Source organism: Salvelinus sp. IW2-2015, linkage group LG13 (genome assembly GCF_002910315.2).
Source record: "Salvelinus sp. IW2-2015 linkage group LG13, ASM291031v2, whole genome shotgun sequence".
NCBI lineage: Eukaryota > Metazoa > Chordata > Actinopteri > Salmoniformes > Salmonidae > Salvelinus > Salvelinus sp. IW2-2015.
In genome coordinates this window covers 13,585,560-13,600,776 of record NC_036853.1, presented here as the reverse complement: position 1 = coordinate 13,600,776, position 15,217 = coordinate 13,585,560, and the positions used below count along the sequence as shown (strand labels likewise).

Here is a 15,217-nt window from a genome sequence, read left to right as displayed (position 1 = left end):
CTTGTAACAAAGTAACAACACCACCTGATGATGACGTTCCAAGCTTCAGGTGTTACACTACCATCTGACAGGTGTCGGAACTCAGAACTGAAGGTGCTGACCTTTGCTGGAAGCTTTTAGTTTTTATCTAGCTAGATATTTCATATTTGTGTTGTTTGTTCTATAACCTATTCATTTATACGCCACCGTGATATACAATAAGGCCGTAACAATAAAAAGACAACAGTCACACAGTGGCCGAATAAATTCAACTACACATACATTTGCTTAATCACAAAACTGGAGAGCAACATCTGTCCGGTGATGTCCACAAAGCAAGTATTGCATGTAACATACAGACAGAATATTACCTGCAGTACTGTCAAGCAAGTTAATGTTTTTGACAGTTTACTAAACAACTACTGATTTAGAACCACAGAGTTACCGCAAGTCAGCACAGAGACAACATGAGCACTGCCTCCGCTATTCCAGCACCATTTCAACTTAAACATTTAAATGTCATCAAATCAACAAGGCTTAGTTTAATGCATTGAAAACAAACTTAAAGATAACAAAACAATGTAGTCCCAATCAATGTTGCAAAATATCATGTGGCTGTCCATGGTACTGATTTCTGTGTGTGCGTGCTTGCTCGCGCAAGTGAAAAACAAAAAGTTGAACCCCAATGCCATCCTCCTCTCTTTCATGACTCTGCCATTCAGTACACTTTTAGTTTTTGTTTTCATAGGCTACCTAGCTAAAATGCTTGCAAGCCTAACTTAATGTGAAATGCAATTCAATATGGTCCTCTATCTTGTCCCCACAGTGCCTTCATCCGCAGCCTCTTCCCTGAAAACCTCAACACAGACAAGAAGAGCAGGCCCACCACTGCTAGCTGTAAGATCAAGGTAACAGTCCCCACTCTACTACTGTACCAGAACTATGGTTCAGTGGCTGAGTGTAACAGCACTCCCAAAGATTTCAGCTTATCAGTATGTGGTGGTACATCCATCCCTTATGTTCTCTCTGCAGAAACAAGCCAATGATCTGGTGAACACGTTGATGAAGTGCACCCCCCACTATATCCGATGTATCAAACCCAACGAGACTAAGAGACCCAAGGACTGGGAGGAGAGCCGGTGTGTCCCTATTACACCCCTCAACAGACACCAAATATCCAATAGCAGAACATTCAGAGAATTCAGCAGGGAGTTGGAACGTTAGAAATGGAACATTAGAATAAAGGGGATGATGAAACTATGTGTGTGTGTTTAGGGCCAAGCACCAGGTGGAGTACCTTGGGCTGCGGGAGAACATTCGTGTACGTCGAGCCGGCTACGCCTACCGCAGAGTCTTCAATAAGTTCCTACAGAGGTGAGTCTTACTTACTCTTAGGTGTGTGTCGTTCAGTGTCTGCTGGGTGTCGTTCAGTGTTTGCTGGGTGTCCTCTCAGTGTGTGTGGGGGGATGGAGAGTCTACTGTATGCTCTACCCAGTACCTGACTCACTGTGTTTGGCCTACAGGTACGCCATCCTGACGGCAGAGACGTGGCCAAACTGGCGGGGGGGAGAGCAGCAGGGGGTTCTGCATCTCCTCCGCTCTGTCAACATGGACACAGACCAGTACCAGATGGGACGCTCCAAGGTCTTCGTCAAGGCCCCAGAGTCGGTAGGGGCCCACATACTGTAGTTCTCCCTGGGAAAAGTTATGTTTCTTTCATCTCAATGGGACTTCCCAGTTTAAGGGTGAATAAATGAACTGTATTAAAAGGTGTGAGGTATTCATCTTTTACAATGCAAAATAGTTTATTTGATCTAAGCATTCCCTCTCTCCTCCGTCTCCTCTAGCTCTTCCTATTGGAGGAGATGCGGGAGAGGAAATTTGACACGTTCGCCAGGACCATCCAGAAGGCCTGGAGGAAGTACATCGCCAGGCGGAAATATGAACAGATGAGGGAAGATGGTGAGTGTGTCAATGATCCCGGAGAGGTGTGGGGATGGAACAAGAAAGAAAAATGATTATACATAAATTAATGTGAATACACAGCAATGAATATGCATTCCCAGGAACTCTCTCTCCCATGTTGTCCCCAGCTTCAGACATCCTGTATAACTCTAAGGAGCGGAGGAGGAACAGCATCAACAGGAACTTTGTAGGAGACTATCTGGGACTGGAGCAGAGGCCTGAGCTCAGACAGTTCCTGGCCAAGAGGGAGCGAGTTGACTTCGCAGACTCTGTCAACAAGTTTGACCGCAGGTTCAAGGTGAGCATACCACTTCCTCCACCACAGTGTGGTGAGGAAAACCGAGCCAAGGCCGGGGTTAACAGCACAGCATGGGGTTGACTTCTTACTTCTTCCATTTATACCCACTCACTCTCTTCTATTATCTCTCTCTCCAGTCCATCAAGAGGGACCTGATTCTGTCTCCCAAAGGCATCTACCTGATAGGCAGAGAGAAGGTGAAGAAGGGGCCAGAGAAGGGACAGATAAAGGAGGTGTTAAAACGGAAGCTGGAGTTTGAGAGTATCCACTCTATCTCTCTCAGGTAAAGCTTTTTTCTCACTGCTGAACTTAGAACAGCATGTAACAGTGCAGTGTGATGTCATCTCCAGGCAGTGTCAATGGGAGTTTTTGTGGTTAGTGTGGTTAATTATAAAACAGGAACTGATAACACAGGATCTTTTAAAACTCTGCATTGTGCAATTATATCCCCCGCCTGTGTGGGTATGACACTTCTTCTACCAATGCCAATCCTGTAAAACTCTCCATTTATATATTTCTCCCTCTCCCTGTAGTATGAGACAGGATGATTTCTTCATCGTGCATGAGACTCAGTATGATAGTCTGCTGGAGTCCAACTTCAAGACTGAGTTCCTCAGCCTGCTCTGTAAGCGCTATGAAGAGGTGACCAAGAACAAGCTGTCTCTCTCCTTCAATGACAGGTAGGACTACACACATACTGGATAGTGAAATCCTTGCTGTATGACTCCATGGTTTAGTGGATTGGATTAACTTTGGATAAAAGCATCTAGTAAAATCATCCTCTGTTGTGGCTCTCTGTAGGCTGGAGTTCCGGGTGAAGAAGGAGGGCTGGGGAGGAGGGGGCACCCGTGTTGTGGTGTTCCAGAGGGGACAGGGGGACCTGGCAGAGATCAAACCAGCTGGAAAGACCCTCACCATCACGGTGGGAGACGGCCTGCCCAAGACCTCCAGTGAGTAACAGGAAGAGAGAGAAGCACATGCAGAAGGAGAAAAGAGAGAGACATACTGTAGATACAGATGGACGTGTATATCTATAGAATACTCAGGCTGACTTGATATATAACATATATTATTTTTCCTAATACGTCATCCTTTAAAACTCAACATGTTTATTTTGTCAGAGCCCACCAAGAAGGGAGCACTACAGATCCGTGCAGGCGGCAGGAGTCAGCCTCCCAGTAGAGGTAAACTCATGAATCTGTTCAGACATGTTCCTACGTCATCAGCAACAATCACTCCATGAACATGGACTTGCAATCCTTACTATGAACTGTGTACCACCACCATGATAATTATGTTGAGTTATTAGTGTATGAATGGATGTACTGTATGTCTGTCTTGTGTTTACCTTGTATCTCTGTTCCTCTTCTTTGACTAGGGTCCCAGAATGGTGCACCCAGAGGTAGAGGTGCTCCACCGCCCCAGCAGCACACCTACACCTCCCAGAAACAGAACCGCCCCCCCAGCGCCGTCCTCCCCAAACTGGGCTCCCAGAATCCCAGACGAGGCCCGGCTCAGACTCAGACTCAACAGGGGAACCTGGACTTCCTCAACGTGCCTGACCAGGGCGTGTCTGGGTGAGCTGAATAAACTGAGCATACATTGGGCATTCACAAAAATATACTATCTGCAATGAAGGACAGAACTTGAGCTCTCATCTCTCTCCCTGTATATCTCATCCCTTTATACCTCTCTTCAGAATGCAGAGGAGGAGGAGTATCAGCAGCCAGCGGCCGCCCCCGGCCCCAATCAGCCGGTCCAAGGCCCAGCCACGCCCCATGGACCCGCGTTGCCGGGCGTTGTACCAGTATGCTGGCCAGGACACCGATGAGCTCAGCTTCGACGCCAATGATGTCATCGACCTGCTCAATGAAGGTAAGGTACACGTAGGGAGGCAATAGAATAGTATTCAATTGTTTATTTGTGAAAAAAGAAACTGTGTCCATTCTGAACAAAGGAACGGGGAAGAAAGAGGAGACTAGAGCACCTACTGAGGTGTTTGACGCTTGGCACTAGTACACCACTGCTGTAATGCTTGGCACTAGTACATCAAATCAAATTTATTTATATAGCCCTTCGTACATCAGCTGATATCTCAAAGTGCTGTACAGAAACCCAGCCTAAAACCCCAAACAGCAAGCAATGCAGGTGTAGGAAGCACGGTGGCTAGGAAAAACTCCCTAGAAAGGCCAAACCTGGAAGAAACCTAGAGAGAACCAGGCTATGAGGGGTGGCCAGTCTCCTCTGCTGTGCCGGGTGGAGATTATACAGAACATGGCCAAGATGTTCAAATGTTCATAAATGACCAGCATGGTCAAATAACAATAATCACAGTGGTTGTCGAGGGTGCAGCACCTCAGGAGTAAATGTCAGTTGGCTTTTCATAGCCGATCATTAAGAGTATCTCTACCGCTCCTGCGGTCTCTAGAGATTGAAAACAGCAGTCTGGACAGGTAGCACGTCCGGGGGAACAGGTCCGGGTTCCATAGCCGCAGGCAGAACAGTTGAAACTGGAGCAGCAGCACGGCCAGGTGGACTGGGGACAGCAAGGAGTCATCATGTCAGGTCATCCTGAGCATGGTCCTAGGGCACAGGTCCTCCGAGAGAGAGAAAGAAAGAGAGAAAGAAAGAATTAGAGAGAGCATACTTAAATTCACACAGGACACCGGATAAGACAGAAGTACGCAGATATAACAAACTGACCCTAGCCCCCCGACACAAACTAATGCAGCATAAATACTGGAGGCTGAGACAGGAGGGTCAGGAGACACTGTGCCCATCCGATGATACCCCCGGACAGGGCCAAACAGGAAGGATATAACCCCACCCACTTTGCCAAGGCACAGCCCCACACCACTAGAGGGATATCTTCAACCACCAACTTACCATCCTGAGACAAGGCCGAGTATAGCCCACAAAGATCTCTGCCACGACCAACCCAAGGGGGGGCTTCAACCCAGACAGGAAGATCACGTCAGTGACTCAACCCACTCAAGTGACGCACCCCTCCTAGGGACGGCATGAAAGAGCACCAGTAAGCCAGTGACTCAGCCCCTGTAATAGGGTTAGAGGCAGAGAATCCCAGTGGAGAGAGGGGAACCGGCCAAGCAGAGACAGCAAGGACGGTCCGTTGCTCCAGAGCCTTTCCGTTCACCTTCACACTCCTGGGCCAGATTACACTCAATCATATGACCTACTGAAGAGATAAGTCTTCAGTAAAGACTTAAAGGTTGAGACCGAGTCTGCGTCTCTCACATGGTAGGCAGACCATTCCATAAAAATGGAGATCTATAGGAGAAAGCCCTGCCTCCAGCTGTTTGCTTAGAAATTCTAGGGACAATTAGGAGCCTGCGTCTTGTGACCGTAGCGTACGTGTAGGTATGTACGGCAGACCAACTCGGAAAGATAGTAGGAGCAAGCCCATGTAACGCTTTGTAGGTTAACAGTTAAAACTTGAAATCAGCCCTTGCCTTAACAGGAAGCCAGTGTAGGGAGGCTAGCACTGGAGTAATTTGATCAAATTTTTTGGTTCTAGTCAGGATTCTAGCAGCCGTATTTAGCACTAACTGAAGGTTATTTAGTGCTTTATTCCGGGTAGCCGGAAAGTAGAGCATTGCAGTAGTCTAACCTAGAAGTAACAAAAGCATGGATTAATTTTTCTGCATCATTTTTGGACAGAAAATTTCTGATTTTTGCAATGTTACGTAGATGGAAAAAAGCTGTCCTTGAAACAGTCTTGATATGTTCGTCAAAGAGAGATCAGGGTCCAGAGTAACGCCGAGGTCCTTCACAGTTTTATTTGAGATGACTTTACAACCATCAAGATTAATTGTCAGATTTAACAGAAGATCTCTTTGTTTCTTGGGACTAGAACAAGCATCTCTGTTTGTCCTAGTAAAAGTAGACGTTTTCAGCATCCACTTCCTATTTCTGAAACTAACACACACACTGCTGTATAGATTTGGCAAGTACACCACTGCTTAATTTTTGGCACTAGTACACCACTGCTGTAATGTTTGGCACTAGTACAACACTGCTGTATGTTTGGCACTAGTACACCACTGCTGTAATGTTTGGCACTAGATACACCAACTGCTGTAATGTTTGGCACTAGTACACCCATGCTGTATGTTTGCACTAGTACACCACTGCTGTAATGTTTTGGCATAGAACACCACTGCTGTAATTGTTTGGCACTAGTACACCACTGCTGTTAATGTTGGCCACTAGTACACCACGCTGTAATGTTTGGCACTTAGACACCACTGCTGTTAATGTTTGGCACTAGTACACCACTGCTGTAATGTTTGGCACTAGTACACCACTGCTGATAATGTATTGGCACTAGACACCACTGCTGTATGTTTGGCACTAGTACACCACTGCTGTAATGTTTGGCACTAGTACACCACTGCTGTAATGTTTGGCATAGTACACCACTGCTGTAATGTTTGGCACTAGTACACCACTGCTGTAATGTTTGGCACTAGAACACCACTGGCTGTAATGTTTGGCCACTAGTACACCACTGCTGTAAATGTTTGGCACTAGACACCACTGCTGTAATGTTTGGCACTAGTACACCACTGCTGTAATTTTGGCACTATGAAACACCACTGCTGTAATGTTTGGCACTAGTACACCACTGCTGTAAGTTTTGGCACTAGACACCACTGCTGTAATGTTTGCACTAGAACACCACTGCTGCTAATGTTTTGGACTATTACACCCACTGCTGTAATGTTTGGCACTAGTACACCACTGCTGTAATGTTTGGCACTAGAACACCATTGCTGAAAGGTTACCTTTCCCTTGCAGATGCATCAGGCTGGTGGAGGGGCAGGTTTCGTGGCAAGGAGGGACTCTTCCCTGGGAACTATGTGGAGAAAATCTGATGAGTGCCTGTCCTGTGGCCGAAAAGCTGAATGACATAACGATCCACTGTAAAGCAATGGTGAATTGCATGTGAGCCAAACAGTAATATCTGATTCACAAGCGTTTCAACAGGATCGTCATGTTGACACCAGTTCTTTGTATTATCTGCACAACAATATCAGTACAGAGAAAGAAACATGTTGAAAAGCTTTCTGAAACAGAAGACTGTGCCTTTTTATTTTTCATTTGTGTTATATTGTCAGCCATAACTGATTTAACTGGGCCTTATTCCAGTTTCACAGAAGAGGACTTTGATGCAAAGCTTGAGGTGCTAACGCAAAAGAAGATGCAATGATTTTATGCACATAAAAAATTGCTTTGTGATATCAAATGTAGGGCCATCAAGTGTAGATTAAAAATCATCCCAAAAGTCCATGTTTTCTATTCAAGTAAATACTACCTGTAAGCAACCAGTAGGAGGTACTGTTGCACCATTTCCATGTCTTCAATTCTTGCAAATGCTCTGAAAATGAAAGGTTGACTGATGTATGATAATATACATGGTTGTTTGGTGTTATAAGCTTCTTTCTGCTATGTTGGATTCATTACAAAACTAGTTTATGGACTTATTTTATAACTGTTGTAAAATAACTTCCCATTGATATTAACAAATTAACAGAGAATTTATATTTTGTGCCCAGTGACAGTGGTCACAATAAAGAAATATTTTCTATAAACCCAAATGATTGATACACTGTTTGCATCGTCATTGGCATCATGTGTAACTAAATTAAACTTGATGCTTAAAGACCACCTCATTCTTACATCATGTTAGCGATGTGTGATGAACCCTAGAATGCATCCTTGTTCGAAGTGTCGTAACCCTGTATGAATGCTGTCTTCATTATGGCTATGAATGATGTGTCACCTGGAATTGGTAGCGTAATGATTCCTACAGGTGGTTGTGAATGACAGGTGGACAAAAGAGAGTGCAGCGCAGCAGATTATTCTCCAGCTGGGAACACTGGTCCAGCAGGTGAGCCGTGAATACAACTGGGAACTTCAGGTGTTCAAAATTGAAATGCTAATCATTTACAATGGTCAATGTGTGGCTGCAGGTTTATACTATTCATTGGAGCAGTTACTGAAGCATGCAGCAAGTATGTTTTATAAAAACATGCCTTGACGATAAAACTACATGTTCTGTTATGAGCAGACTACATACTTCCTGAATACAGCCATACAAATAGCTATGGGGTGCATGTTAAAAACCTCTTAAGGATCCATCCCTTTTTTTCAATTTGAAAGGAAACACTTTGAAGTTTGTAAAAATGTGAAATTAATGTAGGAGAATATAACACATTAGATCTGGTAAAAGATAATACAAAGAAAAAAACATTTTAGTTTTTTTGTATTTTTTCTGTACCATCATCTTTGAAACGCAAGAAACGCCATAATGTATTATTCCAGCCCAGGCGCAATTTAGATTTTTGCCACTAGATGACAGCAGTGTATGTTTTAGGCTGATCCAATGAACCATTGCATTTCTGTTCAAAATATTGTTTCAAGACTGCCCAAATGTGCCTAAATGGTTTATTAATAACTTTTCAAGTTCATAACTGTGCACTCTCCTCAAACAATAGCATGGTATTATTTCACTGTAATAGCTACTGTAAATTGGACAGTTCAGTTAGATTATCAAGAGTTTAAGCTTTCTGCAATATCTGATAAGTCTATGTACTGGGAAAAATGTTATTGTTACTTACAACCTCATGCTAATTCGCATTAGCCTACGTGTAGTACCTGTGGAGACAGGCACAATAGCCAGACTGTGTTTGATGCTGAGCATGATCCCCTGTTTATTCTGATGATCCACACACAGACTAGTAGCGCTGGTCTCAACTATGACCTCATTCCATGGAGCTTTACATCACTGACCCGACTTCTTAACATGAAAATTACAACTGTATGATTGTCTGGCTCTTTGGCCCTCATCTGCTTCAAATTAGCATTGGCCTAGATTACTTTTTAATGAATGGCAATATGTGGGGGATTAAGTGGGATAAAACATGCAGTCCATCAATATTGACGTAATGACGTGCTTTTAAGAGTAGGAATAAGCCAGTCAAGACATTCATAATAGGAAAAACTCTATTTGAGAACCATTATAACAGGTGAGGCCGCTACCAGGAGAACAGGCCAGTACATCAGGAGACGTGGAGGAGGCCGTAGCGAGGGCAAACAACCCAGCAGCAGGACCGCTACCTCCGCCTCGTGCAAGAGGAAGCACTGGCCAGAGCCCTGCAAAATGACCTCCAGCAGGCCACAAATGTGCATGGTCAGCATATGGTCTCACAAGGGTCTGAGGATCTCATTCTTCGTACATAATGGCAGTCAGGCTACCTCTGGCGAGCACATGGAGGGCTGTGCGGCCCCACATAGAAATGCCACCCGCACCACCATGACTGGACCCACCGCCCCAAACCGGTCATGCTGGAGGGATGTTGCAGGCAGCAGGAACGTTCTCCACGGCGTCTCAGACTCTGTCACGTCTGTCAACATGTGCTCATGTGCTCAGTGTGAAACCTGCTTTCATTGTGAAGAGCACAGGGCGCCAGTGGCGAATTTGCCAACTTTTGGTGTTCTCTGGGCAAATGCCAAACGTCCTGCCACGGTGTTGGGCTGTAAGCACAACCCCCACCTGTGGACGTCGGGCCCTCATACCACCCTCATGGAGTCTGTTTCTGACCGTTTGAGCAGACACATGCACATTGTGGCCTGCTGGAGGTCATTTTGCAGGGCTCTGGCAGTGCTCCTCCTTGCACAAAGGCGGAGGTAGCGGTCCTGCTGGGGTGTTGCCCTCCTACGGCCCTCTCCACGTCTCCTGATGTACTGGCCTGTCTCCTGGTAGCGCCCTCCATGCTCTGGACACTACGCTGACAGACACAGCAAACCTTCTTGCCACAGCTCGCATTGATGTGCCATCCTGGATGAGCTGACATACCTGAGCCACTTGTGTGGTTGTAGACTCCGTCTCATGCTACCACTAGAGTGAAAGCACCGCCAGCATTCAAAAGTGACCAAAACATCAGCCAGGAAGCATAGGAACTGAGAAGTGGTCTGTTTCACCCACCTGCAGAACCACTCCTTTATTGGGGGTGTCTTGCTAATTGCTTATAATTTCCACCTTTTGTCTATTCCATTTGCACAACAGCATGTGAAATGTATTGTCAATCAGTGTTGCTTCCTAAGTGGACAGTTTGATTTCACAGAAGTGTGATTGACTTGGAGTTACATTGTGTTGTTTAAGTGTTTGAGCAGTGTAGTTATGCCGACTCACCTCCCTGACACAAAAGTTTCAATTAACATTGTCAGGAATCTTCTTGCTTATATAAGATATGCCGTCCGTCAAAAGCAAAGGGCATGACGACATCGGACCAATGTGGCCTCACACTCATGCGCTTGTGCCATCCCTGCGGGTACACCTGGCCCATTGAGAATATGAATAGCCGCAGCTTTTGCCATTTACGCATGTATGTGTATTTGCTTTAATTAGTATAATTTCAAACTATGCCCAATAAGGAATGACTTAATGCTTTAATATTGTAGGTTTTAGTTATATATATTTTTTTATCACAGCGTGTTGCCTGTTGCGAAGTTTGGATATCAGGTTTTACGTTCATGAGTAAAGCTTACCCATGCGCATTTGGTTTCCATTCAACTTAAAGCCTAAATTGAACTGACAGGTTGTAATATAACAAAGGCACCGGGAATGTGTCAATTTAACAATAGTATTTCTTGCCAGACCAGGGCGTGAAGTCACAGTCAAGACTAGTGCAACTGGATCTGGAGAATTTTGTCCCCTGTTAAAATCCACATGCCACTTGGAGAAGAAAGTAGTTGTGTTTGGATTACAAAATTGGAGGTAAGCTCTATATCGATTTTATCTAGTCATCTGAGATGGTGGTCATATACAATTCCATATAAACACGTGCTGTTTTGTTGTCAATATAATGTATAACCACAGGTGACAGGTGTTTTGATGATGACAATTTCATGATTTATGACTTGTATTATTGAGTCTTTCGATGCAAGGTCTTTTGCAACCTACTTGCATACATGGTGATAAGATATTTGCTTTGGGTCAAAGCTAATTGTAGAGCATCACATGATTGCAGTATGGATGGTTGAAGCAGAACAGTGTGCATTGACAGTCCTTCCTACTCTGTTAGTCATCTATTTATAATATAATCTTTGAACAACAATAGCTCATATAATTTATCTTTATTATAATTGGATTGTGACATTCAGAACAACAACAGCAACACGGAAGCATCCATTTTGGTGACTGTGGTTTAAGAAGCCCATGACAAGACACCTACACCTGGATATTTGCTTATCTTTTCAACGGGGGACAAACAGACAACAGACATTTCACTTGAGCCAGTCCCTGTTATGGAGTCTTCAAAAAGTGGATGAGCATGTGGAGTTTTTGAAAAAGGCTACATCCACATTGTTAGTCACACTGTGTTGTATGCTGGAAACTCTGAAAGTAACAGAAAATAATGGCCTGAATGGTCTTCCTCTATTCTTTCTTTCTCCCCCTCAGGGTTCTAGTCTAGTGAGAAGATGATGTGTTCTCCTATGAAAGCTCAGATTTGGACTGGTGTGAGGCGAACTACAGGCACTCTGAAGTACACTGTAAGTGAACATGATTTATTTCTTACAATATCCAGCTGAGATATACACCTCTGTGCTTACTGTGCCTTTTTAAAACTCCATTGCTGTGCACTTGTCTAATGTATTGTTGTATTTTATTTGTTTGCGGAGGACCATCTTTTATGGCCACAATGATGATAGATGTAGTGGACAGGTGCATCACTCACTGCAATACATTGTGAATCCCTCTTTTAGAACACTCCTTTTTGTTTCTCCAGATGAGCAGTCTGTTCTTCTTTGTGATCTCCCCCATCATGCTGTACCTGCTGCACCCCTACGCCAGGGAGAGGAACCTGGCTGTACACCTGGTCTGGATCATGATGATCTTTGTGGGTGTGTCCACTCTTCTCTCCAAACACCAGGACAACCTTCATTAAGTTATAACTCCACTCCCAAGGTGCCCTCATCGGTCTGCTTTAGATACTGGGTAGGGCCGGGGCTAGGGGCCATTTAAGAACTGGGCATCAATGTGTGTCCCCTCCCTACAGGTCTCTTCTCTGCCTACTTCCACATGACTCTGAGCTTCATGGGCCAGATGCTGGATGAGCAGTCCATCCTGTGGGTGCTGGGGCTCTGCTACGCCCTCTGGTTCTCACGCAGGGTATTCCCATGCTTCATCAATGACAGGTTGGCCACCATAACACCTGCTCAAGGCTTCTGCAGCCAAAACATTATCTGTGAATACTGGAAGTAGCATATACCGTGTTTCACCTTCCTGTCTCTATTCAATGTAACCATGGGGCAGCGTCCATGTGTGTTTAGATCTCCCTGCTACAGGATCATGCGGTTGTTCTCTCTATAGGGAACAAACGGCAGTACGTACTGTTGGCTGTTAATAAGGCAGGAGACAATGACAGGATCTTTTTACAGGGCACGCCAGGTTGAAACAGAAGCCATGCTAAGCCAGGAGCCTGACAACCAGGCCAGGAGCAGCCTGCAGTATGCTATATTCACCAGCCAGTCGGAGAGAGGGGCTTCCTAGCTTTCTGAATGAGTCTCCCATTAACACTGTGTTAATATTAAAGTAAAGGGTGGGAAAAGATTAATGCAATATTAATGAGAGTGTGAACATAATCCCAATTGAACTTTGAAAAGGGCCCACCCTGTGCTCCTTTGTCAAACCCACTGCCAACGCCTACGTCCTCAACTGCCTTGCCCTCTACATCACCTACTCATTGGGTCTGGAGATGAGGATGTAAGGCAATACCTCTCATTATTGTACTGTACATTACTGTCCAGTGCACATTCTATCACTCCATCAGTTCACTGTCTGATAACTGCTTTCTGTTCCTCTCTCGCTCATTCTCTCACTCTCTCTGTGTTTATCGCTCTGCTTTATTCTCCCCACTCACAGCTGTACTGACCAATAGGTGCTACGGTTATGCTGGTCTGGTGTTGGCCTGTGGGGGATGGCAATCATCTACTGGATCACTGACTGTTTCGGATGCATCCTCTGGCAAAAGCTCAACTTCTGCTACCTGTATGGCATCTGGTAAAAGTAGGGGATAGGATGTGAACAGAAGTTAGATATAATATTCTCTCTTCGATGTTGTGAATAATCATCAACAGACTGACATGTGTCTATTCACCATCTAGGCACATTCTGATTGTGATTGCTGTAGCCTACGCAAGCACCCTGATAGCCTACTTGGATGCCAACTATGAGATACCTTACTCCCTGCCAGGCCTTCAGTACTGGCCCAGTGACAACTGTGTCCTGGGCTTGCCTTACATCGTCCAGAAAGGAACCACCAAGACTCAGAAAAGATGTTAGAGAACGTTCAACTTCTCCAAGAGACAACTTGATGGCTTTGGTGATGAAATGTGCTATGTAGTGCCGTGCAAGGAAAAGTGTCAAATGCAGTGCCTTTCTTTTTACTTAGCAGTGACTCCGTTTTGAGAAATGGTTGCAATTCATAAGATTGCTCCTTATTTGATATATCAGAATCAATGCCACTCAGGTCATCAACTTCGATGTTTGCATATTCTGTTTGGTTTGCACTTGTTAAAGAATTAAACAAGAGTTCATGTGTGTATGTTTTTCTATGCATTTTGTGTGAATTGATCAATGCACTCATCTGTTATTTGCGTCCATATATGCATGGATATTCTCTGCACATCATGTTTTATAAAACAATTTTGTATATATCTGTGTTTTGGTATAATAATGTGATTGTCTTTGTAGTGATGAGAATGGAGATTATTTCAACCCCAAAAATACAGCTTTGATTAGATGTAGGGCTGAATCACAACCACACCATTTTAGGGGTAAAGGGCTTGTATAGTGTGTTTATATAACCTACAACTTTACATTTGTCATCCTTTTCAGGGATAATATCATATTATGTGTGATCTGAACTAAACTAAGTTTAAGACATTTTATACAACCACATAAATGTTTGTCTTGGTTCAGAGATCTTAAGATGTATTCATTTAAGTATTGGTTATCTCTCTCAGGTTTCTCAAAGTATTTTATGATGTTATTACAGAAAATGTAAGGACCATCTCAAGGTTTGTTATGTGTGGGATTCTACATCTATGAGATCAATTAAATGTGTATATGAATAAGATTAACGGTTACTGAGTTAAACGCATTGATGAATTTGAGACGTTTCTAAATATACTGAAAAAATATATAAACCTAACATGTAAAGTGTTGGTTCCATGTTTCATGAACTGAAATAAAAGATCCCATAAATGTTTCCATATGCACAAAAAGCTTATTTCTCTCACATTTTGTGCACAAATTTGTTAACATCCCTGTTAAGGAGAATTTCTCCTTTGCTAAAATAATCCATCCACCTGACAGGTGTGGCATATCAAGAAGCTGATTAAACAGCATGACCATTACTCAGGTGCACCTTGTGCTGGGGACAATAAAAGGCCACTCTAAAATATGCAGTTTTGTCACACAACACAGTGCCACAGATATCTCAAGTTTTGAGGGAGTGTGCAATTGGCATGCCGACTACAGGAATGTTCTCCAGAGCTGTTGCCAGATAATTTAATGTTAATTTCTCCACCATGAGCCACCAATGTCATTTTTGAGAACTTGGCAGTAAGTCCAACCGACTTCACAACCACAGACGACATGTAACCACGCCAGCCCAGGGCATCCACATGCGTCTTCTTCACCTGCGGGATCGTCTGAGACCAGGGCCCGGACAGCCGATGAAACTGAGGAGTATTTCTGTCTGTTATAAAGCCCTTTTGTGGGGAAAAACTGATTCTGATTGGCTGGGCCTGGCTCCCCTGCCCAGTCAAGTGAAATGTATAGATTAGGGCCGAATTAATTTATTTCAATTGACTGATTTCCTTATATGAATTGGAACTCAGGATGGTGTTTTGAACAATCTATTGAGCATTAGACATAATGCAAAG

The 15,217-nt window shown here is 44.1% G+C and overlaps 1 protein-coding gene and 1 pseudogene across 1 annotated transcript in view; both read left to right on the top strand.

Moving 5' to 3' along the window:
- Positions 1-7,860, top strand: part of LOC111972279 (unconventional myosin-If-like) — a 28,799-nt gene extending 20,939 nt beyond the window's left edge. The window contains exons 16-28 of the mRNA XM_023999240.2: positions 806-887; positions 1,012-1,118; positions 1,255-1,353; positions 1,503-1,647; positions 1,827-1,941; positions 2,073-2,242; positions 2,380-2,525; positions 2,776-2,922; positions 3,044-3,192; positions 3,364-3,426; positions 3,621-3,819; positions 3,942-4,117; positions 7,061-7,860. Of these exons, the coding sequence (XP_023855008.1) occupies positions 806-887; positions 1,012-1,118; positions 1,255-1,353; positions 1,503-1,647; positions 1,827-1,941; positions 2,073-2,242; positions 2,380-2,525; positions 2,776-2,922; positions 3,044-3,192; positions 3,364-3,426; positions 3,621-3,819; positions 3,942-4,117; positions 7,061-7,137 (1,675 nt within the window). The 3' untranslated portion in view covers positions 7,138-7,860. The remainder of the gene's footprint in view (positions 1-805; positions 888-1,011; positions 1,119-1,254; positions 1,354-1,502; positions 1,648-1,826; positions 1,942-2,072; positions 2,243-2,379; positions 2,526-2,775; positions 2,923-3,043; positions 3,193-3,363; positions 3,427-3,620; positions 3,820-3,941; positions 4,118-7,060) is intronic.
- Positions 7,861-9,618: 1,758 nt separating this feature from the next.
- On the top strand, positions 9,619-14,438 carry LOC111971839 (alkaline ceramidase 1-like; annotated as a pseudogene).
- The last annotated feature ends 779 nt before the right edge of the window (positions 14,439-15,217 follow it).